Source organism: Oncorhynchus gorbuscha, linkage group LG01 (assembly GCF_021184085.1).
Source record: "Oncorhynchus gorbuscha isolate QuinsamMale2020 ecotype Even-year linkage group LG01, OgorEven_v1.0, whole genome shotgun sequence".
Lineage (NCBI taxonomy): Eukaryota > Metazoa > Chordata > Actinopteri > Salmoniformes > Salmonidae > Oncorhynchus > Oncorhynchus gorbuscha.
The window spans coordinates 102586286-102605270 of record NC_060173.1 but is presented as its reverse complement, the minus strand read 5'-3'; the positions used below and the strand labels follow the sequence as shown (position 1 = coordinate 102605270).

At 44.5% G+C, this 18985-nt stretch overlaps 1 protein-coding gene across 2 annotated transcripts in view; it reads right to left on the bottom strand.

The window, feature by feature from the left end:
- LOC124047576 (zinc finger protein GLI2-like) overlaps positions 1-18985 on the bottom strand; it is a 161759-nt gene that overhangs the window by 29474 nt on the left and 113300 nt on the right. For both annotated transcript variants that reach the window (XM_046367897.1, XM_046367888.1), the window contains exon 5: positions 2031-2225. In XM_046367897.1, the coding sequence (XP_046223853.1) occupies positions 2031-2225 (195 nt within the window). The remainder of the gene's footprint in view (positions 1-2030; positions 2226-18985) is intronic.

The window sequence follows — 18985 nt, the reverse complement described above, 5'->3', positions numbered from 1 at the left end:
CCTGCCTGCATCTAGCCTCTGTCTTTGCCATTAGCTGTAGAGAGCAGAGCAGGAACCACAGATTTACAGTATACCTGCCATAACACTGACTGAGAAAGAGAAGAGACAGATATAGAAGCTCTGGCATCTGCTGCTGCCTGCAATATAGTACATCCACTGCCCCCCCCCCCCCTCCATGGTTGCCCTTTTAAGGTTACCGCTGTGAATTTACAGGATGTTACTGATAACAGTGTAACACACCTAAAACACCATATGACTGGCTGTGTGAATAAGAAGCCTGTGCTGGGAGAACAGTAGGGGTTTTACGAGTCCCCAGCCTCAGGCCTTTCTGTGTTTATATAAGACCCCACGACTCTCACTTTGATGTGGGGAAGTCTTACACACAGAAAACCACAAGAAGAAAAGGCATCTATGAAAAGCACAGCACCACATCCACATACCTGGAGATCAGCACAAAGGGCGACAAGGCTGTTAGTATTTAGTAGTGTGGTATATGGATAACTAAGCTGTTAGTATTTAGTAGTGTGGTATATGGATAACTAAGCAATAAGGCACGGGGGGGTGTGGTATATGGCCAATATACCACAGCTAAGGGCTGTTTTTAAGCCCAACGCAATGTGGAGTGCCTGGACACAGCCCTTAGCCAAAAAAAATCATAATTGAGCTCAGGTGCATCCTGTTTCCATTGATCATCCTTGAGATGTTTCTACAACTTGATTGGAGTCCACCTGTGGTATATTCAAGTGATTGGACATGATTTGGAAAGGCAGACTCCTGTCTATATAAGGTCCCACAGTTTGGAACCACCAAGTCTGTTCTTGGCCGTCCTGCCAAATTGAGCAATCAAGGGAGAAGGGTGTTGGTCAGGGAGGTGACCAAGAAAAGACAATGCATGAGAGGCTTCGGGACAAGTCTCTGAATGTCCTTGAGTGGCCCAGCCAGAGCCCGGACTTGAACCCGGTCTAACATCTTTGGAGAAACCTGAAAATAGCTGTGCATTGACGCTTCCCATCCAACCTGACAGAGCTTGAGAAGATCTGTAGAGAAGAATGGGAGAAACTCCCCAAATACAGGTGTGCCAAGCTTATAGTCATACCCGAAAAGACTCTAAGCTGTAATCACTGTCAAAGGTGCTTCAACAAAGTACTGAGTGAAGGGTCTGAATACTTATGTAAATGTGTTATCATATTTTTAATACATTTGCAAAAATGTCTAAAAACCTGTTTTGGTTTGTCATTTATGGGGAATTGTGTGTAGATTTATGAAAAAAAAGTTAGAAATGTAATCTGTTTTAGAATAAAGCTGTAACGTAACAAAATGTAGAAAAAGTCAAGGGGCCTGAATACGTTCCCGAATGCACAGGTAACAGTATCACAAACCCCCGAGGTGACTTATTGCTATTATAAACTGGTTACCAATGTAATTAGAGCAGTAAAAATACATGTTTTGTTATAACAGTAGAATAGAGTCTGATATACAACGGCTTTCAGCCAATCTTCATTTAGGGCTCGAACCACCCAGTTTATAAGATGCTCCTGAGTGGCACAGTGGTCTAAGGCACTGCATCTCAGTGCTAGAGTCATCACTACAGACCCTGGTTCGATTCCAGGGTGTTTCACAACAGGCCGTGATCGGGAGTCCCTTAGGGCGGCGCACACTTGGCCCAGCGCCGTCCGGGTTTGACTGGGGTAGGCCGTCATTGTAAATAAGAATTTGTTCTTAATTTACTTGCCTAGTTAAATAAAGGTTAAAAAAATGATACAACTAGCAGTGAGGTGAGTAGAAACTATAACGTGTAGGAAACACTGGTCGTTTAGTGTCGCTTTAGACATGTGAGACCAGGTGAAGAATTTAGCTCATTAAGGTTGGTGAGGTGATTGGTATAGTCAGGTTTGGTGTCTGGTTGGGAAAGAATCCTGCAGTGGTTGTCGCACTCCAGCACCAGGGTTTCCTACCCCTGTTCTAGAGAATTGGGTGTCATTTGCAATACAACCCTGGTGGGTGTGCTTTAGGATTTCAGGGTGACTCACCGTCCACAGGGCTGATGTAGTCGGGCAGGTGTGCTGCTGCGGCTGCTGCTGCCGCGGCCGCCCCGGTCTGCAAGAGGAGGTCTCCGTAGGTGCTTCTGCCACTGGCCATGAGGTGGTAGTACTGTGTAGGGTTGGCCCCTGGAGGGGGAGGGGGCAGGCTGAAAAGACCACGCTCCTTCAGGTGCTCATGGGTCACTGTAGGACAGAGAGAGGGAGAGAGGGGTGAGATGAGAGGCACCTGTTAACTAACCAACAATTGACACAGGGAAGACTGGCACAGGAACAGACTAACAGCGAGAGTGGTAAAGATAGACAAAGAGAGACAGAGACACAGAGAGAGAGAGAAAGAGAGATGCGAGAGAGAGGAAATGAGAGGACGTAGAGGGACAGACAGACAGAGACAAAAAAAGAGTGAGTAGGCAAAGAGACAGACAGACACAGAGTGTGTGCATTGCTTCACAGGTTTGAAGATCTTTGCTACAGCAGATGACTGGAGGCAAAAAGGCTTTTGGTAAGCGATGGGTGAAGTCTGAGGTTTGATGGGGTGTGTGAATGACCCTGGAGAGTAAAGGAAGAAGACAAAGAAGGAGAAAAAGAAAGAAGGGATAACACATTCCTGCTTTTCTCATGTCTCATACATAAATTAACCGTGACAGACTATCTGCACACACACACACACACACACACACACACACACACACACACACACACACACACACACACACACACACACACACACACACACACACACACACACACACACACACACACACACACACACACACACACACACACACACACACACACACACACACACACACACACACACACACACACACACGCGCAAAGCCATAAATGCTATCCATAGTGAGTAGCAGAGAAACCCTTTTGCACCACAGTAATATTGATGTAAAACATGTTAACACCTGCACACAGTAAACCCACATTTAAAAGTGTCACAAGCTATAAGAGTGAGAGATGGATTTGTTGCTTCTTCCTTTCCTTTCCTTCACAGCGAGCCACTGTGGGCTAAAGCCATTACTGTGGCCTCCTCCCTCTGTTTCCTGCTCTCCGTTTGTCCCTGTGGATATGTCAGTGGCTAATGTCTCAAACCAAATTTTAGTGGTCATATATAGGGTGGTGGGGGTCACGAAATTTCGTCAGCCGGTGATTGTCAAGCAAATAACTGTCAGTCTCACGGTAATTGACAGTTTATTAACCTAAACACATTTAGCATCTCCTGGCTTTCACACATAGCCTACAAGACACTGATGCAGACCTTTGGAACATTTACATTTTTAAAAGTCTAATAAATCCATGTAATAAAGCCTACACCTTCACAATACATCCATTATTTATTTTAGACAGGTCTAAAGAAGCATGATATGAACAAAATGTAGTCTACTTCAGAAGAAAAGAAAAGCATACTCTGAGTTGTCCTTATGGTAGGTCCTAATGTGGCTATGCCAGATGGCTGTGGGCTACACTAGTTAATTTAGCAGACAAGATTTGCTTAGAATTCCATGGCATTATTTTATAGTATAAAGAATTAAACTGAACAAAGCTGAAAAAAATAGAAATATTTTCTCCAGACGATTTGAGGGAGTGTGCACATGTGGCTATTCTGTGTTGAGCGGTTAAAACTTCTTCGGGATCGGTGTCCCTTCCACGGGACAGTTGAGCTAATGTAGGCTAATGCGATTAGCGTGAGGTTGTAAGTAACAAGAATATTTCCCAGGACATAGACATATCTGATTTTGGCAGAAAGCTTAAATTCTTGTTAATCTAACTGCACTGTCCAATTTACAATAGCTATTACAGTGAAAGAATACCATGCTATTGTTTGAGAAGTGCACAATTTTGAACATGAAAAGTTATTAAAACCTGTTAAGCCTACCCCCTACTTTTTCGAACATTCTATTAAAAATTGCGCAACATTTCAGCATCCTGCTACTCATGCCAGGAATATAGTATATACATATGATTAGTATGTGTGGATAGAAAACACTCATAACGTGTGTTTCATCGAAAAGCGGAAGAAAAACTGATCACCAAAATCTGGAAAAAATATAAATCCGCCACTTGCATGTATTGTCTATTGGAAAGCAAATTACTTGGGGCTGAGATTGCAAGTCCTACAGCTTCCACACGATGTCGCCAGTCTTGTCAATTGCCTGGGCTTTGTTTCTTGGTCAAACGAGTAAGAGAGAGCCCATTCCTTCCGGTCTCCGACAGGATGTTTTGGCAGAGAAATTTCCGACCATTGATTTTAAGACGTGGAGCTATTGAATACACATCGCCCGTGATCAATTTGATAGATTATTAATGTTTACTAATACCTAAAGTTGGACTACAAATGTATTTCGAAGTGTTTTGTGAAAGTTGATCGTCGACTTTTTTCATTTAAAAAAATGACGTTGCGTTTTAAAACGGTCTTTTTTCCTGTATCACACACTTTTCATAGATCGATATTTAGGGTATGACCGATTTAATAAAAAAAAAGACCCAATAGTGATGTTTATAGGACATCTAGGAGTGCCAACAAAGAAGACCGTCAAAGGTAATGAATGTTTTATATTTTATTTCTGCGTTTTGTGTAGTGCCGGCTATGCTAATTATTTTGTTTACGTCCCCTTCAGGTATTTCGTGGTGTTGCATGCTATCAGATAATAGCTTCTCATGCTTTCGCTGAAAAGCATTTTAAAAATCTGACTTGTTGGCTGGATTCACAACGAGTGTAGCTTTAATTCAGTACCCTGCATGTGTGTTTTAATGAACGTTTGAGTTTTAACGAGTGCTATTAGCATTTAGCGTAGCGCATTTGCATTTCCAGATGGCTAGATGGCACGCCTGCGTGTCGGGTGCGCTTAAGAGGTTAATAAACAAATTAGGCACATTTGGGCAGTCTTGACACAAAATCTTGAACAGAAATGCAATGGTTCATTGGATCAGTCTAGAACTTTGGACATACATTGATGCCATCTAGTGGCCAAAATCTAAATTGCACCTGAGCTGGAATAATACATTATGGCCTTTCTCTTGCGTTTCAAAAATGATGGTACAAAAAAAAATACAAAAGGATTCCCAGATCTATTGTGTTATATTCTACTACGTTCCTTTCACATTTCCATAAACTTCAAAGTGTTTCCTTTCAAATGGTACCAATAAAATGCATATCCTTGCTTCAGCTACAAGCAGTTAGATTTGGAAATGTCATTTTAGTCGAAAATTGAAAAAAAGGGGCTAATCCTTTTAACAAAGAAATACAGTAGGTATTCCTATATGCTTCATTTAGAGTTATTAATGTAACTTTAGTTGTTCTACAAACGTTGGGCTATATGTTTGGATTTTTAATACATTGTAAGGCTGCATGATGAGACTAAAGAGTATTTGAAAAATAGTCGCTTGAAAGGGCTCTGTTTTTTTTGTGCAGGCTTTACACACTTCAATAGTCTCTCATTCACAATTTGACAAGCACTTGATAACGCCTCGAATTCCACCGCAGTATCACCTTTGTGGCCGGAATGCACCCTAAAAAAAACATGCCTTTTGCGGCCCAGAGATCGGCGTTGTGAGCTTCTCCCTGAGTGCTATTCTATTCTGTGCAATAAATACTGTAAATATTCCAAACATAGTCTGGGAAAATTGTGGGGTGCAATAGATCCCAAATGAATACATCCACTAGCGTCCCCCATTTGTTTACGCAATATGGCTGACACAACAGGTCAGAACGTTCAGCTTAAAATGTTGGTAAACTATTAGGCTATTTCTTCACATTATAGGCGCAGCAATGCACACATGGTACTAGGCTATAAGCACAAATGTTCTATTAGCAGGAAAACACCATTATCAAAAGTGACCACAAATGTTCTATTAGCAGGAAAACACCATTATCAAAAGTGACCACAAATGTTCTATTAGCAGGAAAACACCATTATCAAACGTGACCACAAATGCATTTATGCATGTAATGCTTTTATTATAAAGGTGCATTTTTATGGTGAAAATGTTCTTCCCCAAATTTGAAGCTCATGTGCTGTTTACGTATGCCAGTTAGGCTCTAACCCTTCATTTTAAGAAGATATTTAGTTATGATACAAACCTTATCAAAACATATAGTCCTATGGGCTAGGCGACACGAGGTGTGCGACTATGATTAGAAAAAGTCACAAAATAAAAGTTTCTTAAGTTGGGCATTATTCACAAGTGATCATATACTGTATAATATGGTGATAGGCTAATCTTTCAAAAACAAGGACATTTCTAAGTGACCCCAAACTTTTGAACAGTAGTGTATTTAGCAGAAGTTATTGCGGATACAGTGTGATGCTTGTGTTCTTTGCTCCAACAGTGCAGTAATATCTAACAATAAACAACAATACACACAATACTCTACTGTTAGGAAAAGGAGGAAGAAAGGAGAGGTAGTGGAGGGATAGCTCCCTCAAAGGGCTTAATGTCTTCTACTGTTAGTTAGTGAAACTGTGGAGAAAAGAGAGGGGGAGGTTTGAGCCCCTTTCCTCTGCGTTGCCAAAGCCACGGGCCACACTAAAACGGTCCTATCAGGACCAATAACATATTGATTGTTAATTTACATGATATTCAGTCGAGTAGAAATAGGAAGGAGAATATTGAGATACTTTTAAAAACAAAGTCTGATTATTTTTTGCATAATAATTTTGTCTGCAAGAGCTTATAGACATTGACCCATTTTAAAATGTAATCTTGCTATATCAGAATGTGAACAACTCGTAAAAAGACTATGGGCAAATCACCTGTACGAAAAAAAGCAACCCCCAAAAATAAAAATAAATTAGAAATGATGCAAACAAATGATTGTATTTCATTAAAAACAAAAGAAACAGAGAAATATGTTTATTTTTTTTTTAAAGTAGGAGAGAACAGGAGGCGCACAGAGAAGCTTCAGTTTCTCCTCAACCTGCCAGATCACATAACCACATCCTGCTTTGTGTCCTTCTGTAGCTCAGTTGGTAGAGCATGGCGCTTGTAACGCCAGGGTAGTGGGTTCGATCCCCGGGACCACCCATACGTAGAATGTATGCACACATGACTGTAAGTCGCTTTGGATAAAAGCGTCTGCTAAATGGCATATATTATTATTATTATTATTATTGTATACTGGACAAGACACACTAAAGATGGTGGAGGGTAGTGGATAGGACAGACATATTAAAGATGGTGGAGGGTAGTGGATAGGACAGACATATTAAAGATGGTGGATGGTAGTGGATAGGACAGACATATTAAAGATGGTGGAGGGTAGTGGATAGGACAGACATATTAAAGATGGTGGAGGGTAGTGGATAGGACAGACACTAAAGATGGTGGAGGGTAGTGGATAGGACAGACACACTAAAGATGGTGGAGGGTAGTGGATAGGACAGACACACTAAAGATGGTGGAGGGTAGTGGATAGAACAGACACACTAAAGATGGTGGAGGGTAGTGGATAGAACAGACACACTAAAGATGGTGGAGGGTAGTGGATAGGACAGACGCACTAAAGATGGTGGAGGGTAGTGGATAGGACAGACACACTAAAGATGGTGGAGGGTAGTGGATAGGACAGACACTAAAGATGGTGGAGGGTAGTGGATAGGACAGACACACTAAAGATGGTGGAGGGTAGTGGATAGGACAGACACACTAAAGATGGTGGAGGGTAGTGGATAGAACAGACACACTAAAGATGGTGGAGGGTAGTGGATAGGACAGACACACTAAAGATGGTGGAGGGTAGTGGCTAGGACAGACACACTAAAGATGGTGAAGGGTAGTGGATAGAACAGACACACTAAAGATGGTGGAGGGTAGTGGATAGGACAGAAACACTAAAGATGGTGAAGGGTAGTGGATAGGACAGAAACACTAAAGACGGTGAAGGGTAGTGGATAGAACAGACACACTAAAGATGGTGGAGGGTAGTGGATAGGACAGAAACACTAAAGATGGTGAAGGGTAGTGGATAGGACAGAAACACTAAAGATGGTGGAGGGTAGTGGATAGGACAGACACACTAAAGATGGTGAGGGTAGTGGATAGGACAGACACACTAAAGATGGTGGAGGGTAGTGGATAGGACAGACACACTAAAGATGGTGAAGGGTAGTGGATAGGACAGACACACTAAAGATGGTGGAGGGTAGTGGATAGGACAGACACACTAAAGATGTTGGAGGGTAGTGGATAGGACAGACATATTAAAGATGGTGGAGGGTAGTGGATAGGACAGACACACTAAAGATGGTGAAGGGTAGTGGATAGGACAGACACACAAAAGATGGTGGAGTGTAGTGGATACGACAGACACACTAAAGATGGTGGAGGGTAGTGGATAGGACAGACACACTAAAGATGGTGGAGGGTAGTGGATACGACAGACACACTAAAGATGGTGGAGAGTAGTGGATAGGACAGACACACTAAAGATGGTGGAGGGTAGTGGATAGGACAGACACACTAAAGATGGTGAAGGGTAGTGGATAGGACAGACACACTAAAGATGGTGGAGGGTAGTGGATAGAACAGACACACTAAAGATGGTGAAGGGTAATGGATAGAACAGACACACTAAAGATGGTGGAGGGTAGTGGATAGGACAGAAACACTAAAGATGGTGAAGGGTAGTGGATAGGACAGAAACACTAAAGACGGTGAAGGGTAGTGGATAGAACAGACACACTAAAGATGGTGGAGGGTAGTGGATAGGACAGAAACACTAAAGATGGTGAAGGGTAGTGGATAGGACAGAAACACTAAAGATGGTGGAGGGTAGTGGATAGGACAGAAACACTAAAGATGGTGAAGGGTAGTGGATAGGACAGAAACACTAAAGATGGTGAAGGGTAGTGGATAGAACAGACACACTAAAGATGGTGGAGGGTAGTGGATAGGACAGACACACTAAAGATGGTGGAGGGTAGTGGATAGGACAGAAACATTAAAGATGGTGAAGGGTAGTGGATAGGACAGAAACACTAAAGATGGTGGAGGGTAGTGGATAGGACAGAAACACTAAAGATGGTGAAGGGTAGTGGATAGGACAGAAACACTAAAGATGGTGAAGGGTAGTGGATAGGACAGAAACACTAAAGATGGTGGAGTGTAGTGGATAGGACAGAAACACTAAAGATGGTGAAGGGTAGTGGATAGAACAGACACACTAAAGATGGTGGAGGGTAGTGGATAGGACAGAAACACTAAAGATGGTGAAGGGTAGTGGATAGGACAGAAACACTAAAGATGGTGAAGGGTAGTGGATAGGACAGAAACACTAAAGATGGTGAAGGGTAGTGGATAGGACAGAAACACTAAAGATGGTGGAGGGTAGTGGATAGGACAGAAACACTAAAGATGGTGAAGGGTAGTGGATAGAACAGACACACTAAAGATGGTGGAGGGTAGTGGATAGGACAGACACACTAAAGATGGTGGAGGGTAGTGGATAGGACAGACACTAAAGATGGTGAAGGGTAGTGGATAGGACAGACACACTAAAGATGGTGAAGGGTAGTGGATAGGACAGACACACTAAAGATGGTGGAGGGTAGTGGATAGGACAGACACACTAAAGATGGATAAGGGTAGTGGATAGGACAGACATATTAAAGATGGTGGAGGGTAGTGGATAGGACAGACATATTAAAGATGGTGAAGGGTAGTGGATAGGACAGACACACTAAAGATGGTGAAGGGTAGTGGATAGGACAGACACACTGAAGATGGTGAAGGGTAGTGGATAGGACAGACATATTAAAGATGGTGGAGGGTAGTGGATAGGACAGACACACTAAAGATGGTGGAGGGTAGTGGATAGGACAGACATATTAAAGATTGTGGAGGGTAGTGGATAGGACAGACATAGTAAAGATGGTGGAGGGTAGTGGATAGGACAGACATATTAAAGATGGTGGAGGGTAGTGGATAGGACAGACATATTAAAGATGGTGGAGGGTAGTGGATAGGACAGACACACTAAAGATGGTGAAGGGTAGTGGATAGGACAGACACACTGAAGATGGTGAAGGGTAGTGGATAGGACAGATACACTAAAGATGGTGGAGGGTAGTGGATAGGACAGACACACTAAAGATGGTGGAGGGTAGTGGATAGGACAGACACACTAAAGATGGTGGAGGGTAGTGGATAGGACAGACACACTAAAGATGGTGGAGGGTAGAGGATAGGACAGACACTAAAGATGGTGGAGGGTAGTGGATAGGACAGACACACTAAAGATGGTGGAGGGTAGTGGATAGGACAGACACACTAAAGATGGTGGAGGGTAGTGGATAGGACAGACACTAAAGATGGTGGAGGGTAGTGGATAGGACAGACACACTAAAGATGGTGGAGGGTAGTGGATAGAACAGACACACTAAAGATGGTGGAGGGTAGTGGATAGGACAGACACACTAAAGATGGTGGAGGGTAGTGGATACGACAGACACACTAAAGATGGTGGAGGGTAGTGGATAGGACAGACACACTAAAGATGGTGGAGAGTAGTGGATAGGACAGACACACTAAAGATGTTGGAGGGTAGTGGATAGGACAGACACACTAAAGATGGTGGAGGGTAGTGGATAGGACAGACACACAAAAGATGGTGGAGTGTAGTGGATAGGACAGACACACTAAAGATGGTGGAGGGTAGTGGATACGACAGACACACTAAAGATGGTGGAGGGTAGTGGATAGGACAGACACACTAAAGATGGTGGAGGGTAGTGGATAGGACAGACACACTAAAGATGGTGGAGGGTAGTGGATAGGACAGACACACTAAAGATGGTGGAGGGTAGTGGATAGGACAGACACACTAAAGATGGTGAAGGGTAGTGGATAGGACAGACACACTAAAGATGGTGGAGGGTAGTGGATAGGACAGACACACTAAAGATGGTGGAGGGTAGTGGATAGGACAGACACTCTAAAGATGGTGGAGGGTAGTGGATAGGACAGACACACTAAAGATGGTGAAGGGTAGTGGATAGGAAAGACACTAAAGATGGTGAAGGGTAGTGGATAGGACAGACACACTAAAGATGGTGAAGGGTAGTGGATAGGACAGACATATTAAAGATGGTGGAGGGTAGTGGATAGGACAGACACACTAAAGATGGTGGAGGGTAGTGGATAGGACAGACACACTAAAGATGGTGGAGGGTAGTGGATAGGACAGACACACAAAAGATGGTGGCGTGTAGTGGATAGGACAGACACACTAAAGATGGTGGAGGGTAGTGGATAGGACAGACACACTAAAGATGGTGGAGGGTAGTGGATAGGACAGACACTAAAGATGGTGGAGGGTAGTGGATAGGACAGACACACTAAAGATGGTGAAGGGTAGTGGATAGGAAAGACACTAAAGATGGTGAAGGGTAGTGGATAGGACAGACACACTAAAGATGGTGAAGGGTACTGGATAAGACAGACATATTAAAGATGGTGGAGGGTAGTGGATAGGACAGACACACTAAAGATGGTGGAGGGTAGTGGATAGGACAGACACACTAAAGATGGTGGAGGGTAGTGGATAGGACAGACACACAAAAGATGGTGGCGTGTAGTGGATAGGACAGACACACTAAAGATGGTGGAGGGTAGTGGATAGGACAGAAACACTAAAGATGGTGAAGGGTAGTGGATAGGACAGAAACACTAAAGATGGTGAAGGGTAGTGGATAGGACAGAAACACTAAAGATGGTGGAGGGTAGTGGATAGGACAGAAACACTAAAGATGGTGAAGGGTAGTGGATAGAACAGACACACTAAAGATGGTGGAGGGTAGTGGATAGGACAGACACACTAAAGATGGTGGAGGGTAGTGGATAGGACAGACACTAAAGATGGTGAAGGGTAGTGGATAGGACAGACACACTAAAGATGGTGAAGGGTAGTGGATAGGACAGACACACTAAAGATGGTGGAGGGTAGTGGATAGGACAGACACACTAAAGATGGATAAGGGTAGTGGATAGGACAGACATATTAAAGATGGTGGAGGGTAGTGGATAGGACAGACATATTAAAGATGGTGAAGGGTAGTGGATAGGACAGACACACTAAAGATGGTGAAGGGTAGTGGATAGGACAGACACACTGAAGATGGTGAAGGGTAGTGGATAGGACAGACATATTAAAGATGGTGGAGGGTAGTGGATAGGACAGACACACTAAAGATGGTGGAGGGTAGTGGATAGGACAGACATATTAAAGATGTGGAGGGTAGTGGATAGGACAGACATAGTAAAGATGGTGGAGGGTAGTGGATAGGACAGACATATTAAAGATGGTGGAGGGTAGTGGATAGGACAGACATATTAAAGATGGTGGAGGGTAGTGGATAGGACAGACACACTAAAGATGGTGAAGGGTAGTGGATAGGACAGACACACTGAAGATGGTGAAGGGTAGTGGATAGGACAGATACACTAAAGATGGTGGAGGGTAGTGGATAGGACAGACACACTAAAGATGGTGGAGGGTAGTGGATAGGACAGACACACTAAAGATGGTGGAGGGTAGTGGATAGGACAGACACACTAAAGATGGTGGAGAGTAGTGGATAGGACAGACACACTAAAGATGGTGGAGGGTAGTGGATAGGACAGACACACTAAAGATGGTGAAGGGTAGTGGATAGGACAGACACACTAAAGATGGTGGAGGGTAGTGGATAGAACAGACACACTAAAGATGGTGAAGGGTAATGGATAGAACAGACACACTAAAGATGGTGGAGGGTAGTGGATAGGACAGAAACACTAAAGATGGTGAAGGGTAGTGGATAGGACAGAAACACTAAAGATGGTGAAGGGTAGTGGATAGAACAGACACACTAAAGATGGTGGAGGGTAGTGGATAGGACAGAAACACTAAAGATGGTGAAGGGTAGTGGATAGGACAGAAACACTAAAGATGGTGGAGGGTAGTGGATAGGACAGAAACACTAAAGATGGTGAAGGGTAGTGGATAGGACAGAAACACTAAAGATGGTGAAGGGTAGTGGATAGAACAGACACACTAAAGATGGTGGAGGGTAGTGGATAGGACAGACACACTAAAGATGGTGGAGGGTAGTGGATAGGACAGAAACATTAAAGATGGTGAAGGGTAGTGGATAGGACAGAAACACTAAAGATGGTGGAGGGTAGTGGATAGGACAGAAACACTAAAGATGGTGAAGGGTAGTGGATAGGACAGACACTAAAGATGGTGAAGGGTAGTGGATAGGACAGAAACACTAAAGATGGTGGAGTGTAGTGGATAGGACAGAAACACTAAAGATGGTGAAGGGTAGTGGATAGAACAGACACACTAAAGATGGTGGAGGGTAGTGGATAGGACAGAAACACTAAAGATGGTGAAGGGTAGTGGATAGGACAGAAACACTAAAGATGGTGAAGGGTAGTGGATAGGACAGAAACACTAAAGATGGTGAAGGGTAGTGGATAGGACAGAAACACTAAAGATGGTGGAGGGTAGTGGATAGGACAGAAACACTAAAGATGGTGAAGGGTAGTGGATAGAACAGACACACTAAAGATGGTGGAGGGTAGTGGATAGGACAGACACACTAAAGATGGTGGAGGGTAGTGGATAGGACAGACACTAAAGATGGTGAAGGGTAGTGGATAGGACAGACACACTAAAGATGGTGAAGGGTAGTGGATAGGACAGACACACTAAAGATGGTGGAGGGTAGTGGATAGGACAGACACACTAAAGATGGATAAGGGTAGTGGATAGGACAGACATATAAAGATGGTGGAGGGTAGTGGATAGGACAGACATATTAAAGATGGTGAAGGGTAGTGGATAGGACAGACACACTAAAGATGGTGAAGGGTAGTGGATAGGACAGACACACTGAAGATGGTGAAGGGTAGTGGATAGGACAGACATATTAAAGATGGTGGAGGGTAGTGGATAGGACAGACACACTAAAGATGGTGGAGGGTAGTGGATAGGACAGACATATTAAAGATTGTGGAGGGTAGTGGATAGGACAGACATAGTAAAGATGGTGGAGGGTAGTGGATAGGACAGACATATTAAAGATGGTGGAGGGTAGTGGATAGGACAGACATATTAAAGATGGTGGAGGGTAGTGGATAGGACAGACACACTAAAGATGGTGAAGGGTAGTGGATAGGACAGACACACTGAAGATGGTGAAGGGTAGTGGATAGGACAGACACACTAAAGATGGTGGAGGGTAGTGGATAGGACAGACACACTAAAGATGGTGGAGGGTAGTGGATAGGACAGACACACTAAAGATGGTGGAGGGTAGTGGATAGGACAGACACACTAAAGATGGTGGAGGGTAGAGGATAGGACAGACACTAAAGATGGTGGAGGGTAGTGGATAGGACAGACACACTAAAGATGGTGGAGGGTAGTGGATAGGACAGACACACTAAAGATGGTGGAGGGTAGTGGATAGGACAGACACTAAAGATGGTGGAGGGTAGTGGATAGGACAGACACACTAAAGATGGTGGAGGGTAGTGGATAGAACAGACACACTAAAGATGGTGGAGGGTAGTGGATAGGACAGACACACTAAAGATGGTGGAGGGTAGTGGATACGACAGACACACTAAAGATGGTGGAGGGTAGTGGATAGGACAGACACACTAAAGATGGTGGAGGGTAGTGGATAGGACAGACACACTAAAGATGTTGGAGGGTAGTGGATAGGACAGACACACTAAAGATGGTGGAGGGTAGTGGATAGGACAGACACACAAAAGATGGTGGAGTGTAGTGGATAGGACAGACACACTAAAGATGGTGGAGGGTAGTGGATAGGACAGACACACTAAAGATGGTGGAGGGTAGTGGATAGGACAGACACACTAAAGATGGTGGAGGGTAGTGGATAGGACAGACACACTAAAGATGGTGGAGGGTAGTGGATAGGACAGACACACTAAAGATGGTGGAGGGTAGTGGATAGGACAGACACACTAAAGATGGTGAAGGGTAGTGGATAGGACAGACACACTAAAGATGGTGGAGGGTAGTGGATAGGACAGACACACTAAAGATGGTGGAGGGTAGTGGATAGGACAGACACTCTAAAGATGGTGGAGGGTAGTGGATAGGACAGACACACTAAAGATGGTGAAGGGTAGTGGATAGGAAAGACACTAAAGATGGTGAAGGGTAGTGGATAGGACAGACACACTAAAGATGGTGAAGGGTAGTGGATAGGACAGACATATTAAAGATGGTGGAGGGTAGTGGATAGGACAGACACACTAAAGATGGTGGAGGGTAGTGGATAGGACAGACACACTAAAGATGGTGGAGGGTAGTGGATAGGACAGACACACTAAAGATGGTGGAGGGTAGTGGATAGGACAGACACACTAAAGATGGTGGAGGGTAGTGGATAGGACAGACACACTAAAGATGGTGGAGGGTAGTGGATAGGACAGACACTAAAGATGGTGGAGGGTAGTGGATAGGACAGACACACTAAAGATGGTGAAGGGTAGTGGATAGGAAAGACACTAAAGATGGTGAAGGGTAGTGGATAGGACAGACACACTAAAGATGGTGAAGGGTAGTGGATAAGACAGACATATTAAAGATGGTGGAGGGTAGTGGATAGGACAGACACACTAAAGATGGTGGAGGGTAGTGGATAGGACAGACACACTAAAGATGGTGGAGGGTAGTGGATAGGACAGACACACAAAAGATGGTGGAGGTAGTGGATAGGACAGACACACTAAAGATGGTGGAGGGTAGTGGATAGGACAGAAACACTAAAGATGGTGAAGGGTAGTGGATAGGACAGAAACACTAAAGATGGTGAAGGGTAGTGGATAGGACAGAAACACTAAAGATGGTGGAGGGTAGTGGATAGGACAGAAACACTAAAGATGGTGAAGGGTAGTGGATAGAACAGACACACTAAAGATGGTGGAGGGTAGTGGATAGGACAGACACACTAAAGATGGTGGAGGGTAGTGGATAGGACAGACACTAAAGATGGTGAAGGGTAGTGGATAGGACAGACACACTAAAGATGGTGAAGGGTAGTGGATAGGACAGACACACTAAAGATGGTGGAGGGTAGTGGATAGGACAGACACACTAAAGATGGATAAGGGTAGTGGATAGGACAGACATATTAAAGATGGTGGAGGGTAGTGGATAGGACAGACATACTAAAGATGGTGAAGGGTAGTGGATAGGACAGACACACTAAAGATGGTGAAGGGTAGTGGATAGGACAGACACACTAAGATGGTGAAGGGTAGTGGATAGGACAGACATATTAAAGATGGTGGAGGGTAGTGGATAGGACAGACACACTAAAGATGGTGGAGGGTAGTGGATAGGACAGACACACTTAAAGATGTGGAGGGTAGTGGATAGGACAGACATAGTAAAGATGGTGGGTAGTGGATAGGACAGACACACTAAAGATGGTGGAGGGTAGTGGATAGGACAGACACACTAAAGATGGTGGAGGGTAGTGGATAGGACAGACACACTAAAGATGGTGAAGGGTAGTGGATAGGACAGACACACTAAAGATGGTGGAGGGTAGTGGATAGGACAGACACACTAAAGATGGTGGAGGGTAGTGGATAGGACAGACACACTAAAGATGGTGGAGGGTAGTGGATAGGACAGACACACTAAAGATGGTGGAGGGTAGTGGATAGGACAGACACACTAAAGATGGTGGAGGGTAGTGGATAGGACAGACACACTAAAGATGGTGGAGGGTAGTGGATAGGACAGACACACTAAAGATGGTGGAGGGTAGTGGATAGGACAGACACACTAAAGATGGTGGAGGGTAGTGGATAGGACAGACACTAAAGATGGTGGAGGGTAGTGGATAGGACAGACACACTAAAGATGGTGGAGGGTAGTGGATAGAACAGACACACTAAAGATGGTGGAGGGTAGTGGATAGGACAGACACACTGAAGATGGTGGAGGGTAGTGGATAGGACAGACACACTAAAGATGGTGGAGGGTAGTGGATAGGACAGACACACTAAAGATGGTGGAGGGTAGTGGATAGGACAGACACACTAAAGATGGTGGAGGGTAGTGGATAGGACAGACACACTAAAGATGGTGGAGGGTAGTGGATAGGACAGACACACAAAAGATGGTGGAGTGTAGTGGATAGGACAGACACACTAAAGATGGTGGAGGGTAGTGGATAGGACAGACACACTAAAGATGGTGGAGGGTAGTGGATAGGACAGACACACTAAAGATGGTGGAGGGTAGTGGATAGGACAGACACACTAAAGATGGTGGAGGGTAGTGGATAGGACAGACACACTAAAGATGGTGGAGGGTAGTGGATAGGACAGACACACTAAAGATGGTGAAGGGTAGTGGATAGGACAGACACACTAAAGATGGTGAAGGTGGAGGGTAGTGGATAGGACAGACATACTAAAGATGGTGGAGGGTAGTGGATAGGACAGACACACTAAAGATGGTGGAGGGTAGTGGATAGGACAGACACACTAAAGATGGTGGAGGGTAGTGGATAGGACAGACACACTAAAGATGGTGGAGGGTAGTGGATAGGACAGACACACTAAAGATGGTGGAGGGTAGTGGATAGGACAGACACACTAAAGATGGTGGAGGGTAGTGGATAGGACAGACACACTAAAGATGGTGGAGGGTAGTGGATAGGACAGACACACTAAAGATGGTGAAGGGTAGTGGATAGGACAGACACACTAAAGATGGTGAAGGGTAGTGGATAGGACAGACACACTAAAGATGGTGGAGGGTAGTGGATAGACAGACACATTAAAGATGGTGGAGGGTAGTGGATAGGACAGACACACTAAAGATGGTGGAGGGTAGTGGATAGGACAGACACACTAAAGATGGTGGAGGGTAGTGGATAGGACAGACACACAAAAGATGGTGGCGTGTAGTGGATAGGACAGACACACTAAAGATGGTGGAGGGTAGTGGATAGGACAGACACACTAAAGATGGTGGAGGGTAGTGGATAGGACAGACACACTAAAGATGGTGGAGGGTAGTGGATAGGACAGACACTAAAGATGGTGGAGGGTAGTGGATAGGACAGACACACTAAAGATGGTGGAGGGTAGTGGATAGGACAGACACACTAAAGATGGTGGAGGGTAGTGGATAGGACAGACACACTAAAGATGGTGGAGGGTAGTGGATAGGACAGACACACTAAAGATGGTGGAGGGTAGTGGATAGGACAGACACACTAAAGATGGTGGAGGGTAGTGGATAGGACAGACACACTAAAGATGGATAAGGGTAGTCGATAGGACAGACACACTAAAGATGGTGGAGGGTAGTGGATAGGACAGACACACTAAAGATGGTGGAGGGTAGTGGATAGGACAGACACACTAAAGATGGATAAGGGTAGTCGATAGGACAGACACACTAAAGATGGTGGAGGGTAGTGGATAGGACAGACACACTAAAGATGGTGGAGGGTAGTGGATAGGACAGACACTAAAGATGGTGGAGGGTAGTGGATAGGACAGACACACTAAAGATGGTGGAGGGTAGTGGATAGGACAGACACACTGAAGATGGTGGAGGGTAGTGGATAGGACAGACACACTAAAGATGGTGGAGGGTAGTGGATAGGACAGACACACTAAAGATGGTGGAGGGTAGTGGATAGAACAGACACACTAAAGATGGTGGAGGGTAGTGGATAGGACAGACACACTGAAGATGGTGGAGGGTAGTGGATAGGACAGACACACTAAAGATGGTGGAGGGTAGTGGATAGGACAGACACACTAAAGATGGTGGAGGGTAGTGGATAGGACAGACACACTAAAGATGGATAAGGGTAGTCGATAGGACAGACACACTAAAGATGGATAAGGGTAGTCGATAGGACAGACACACTAAA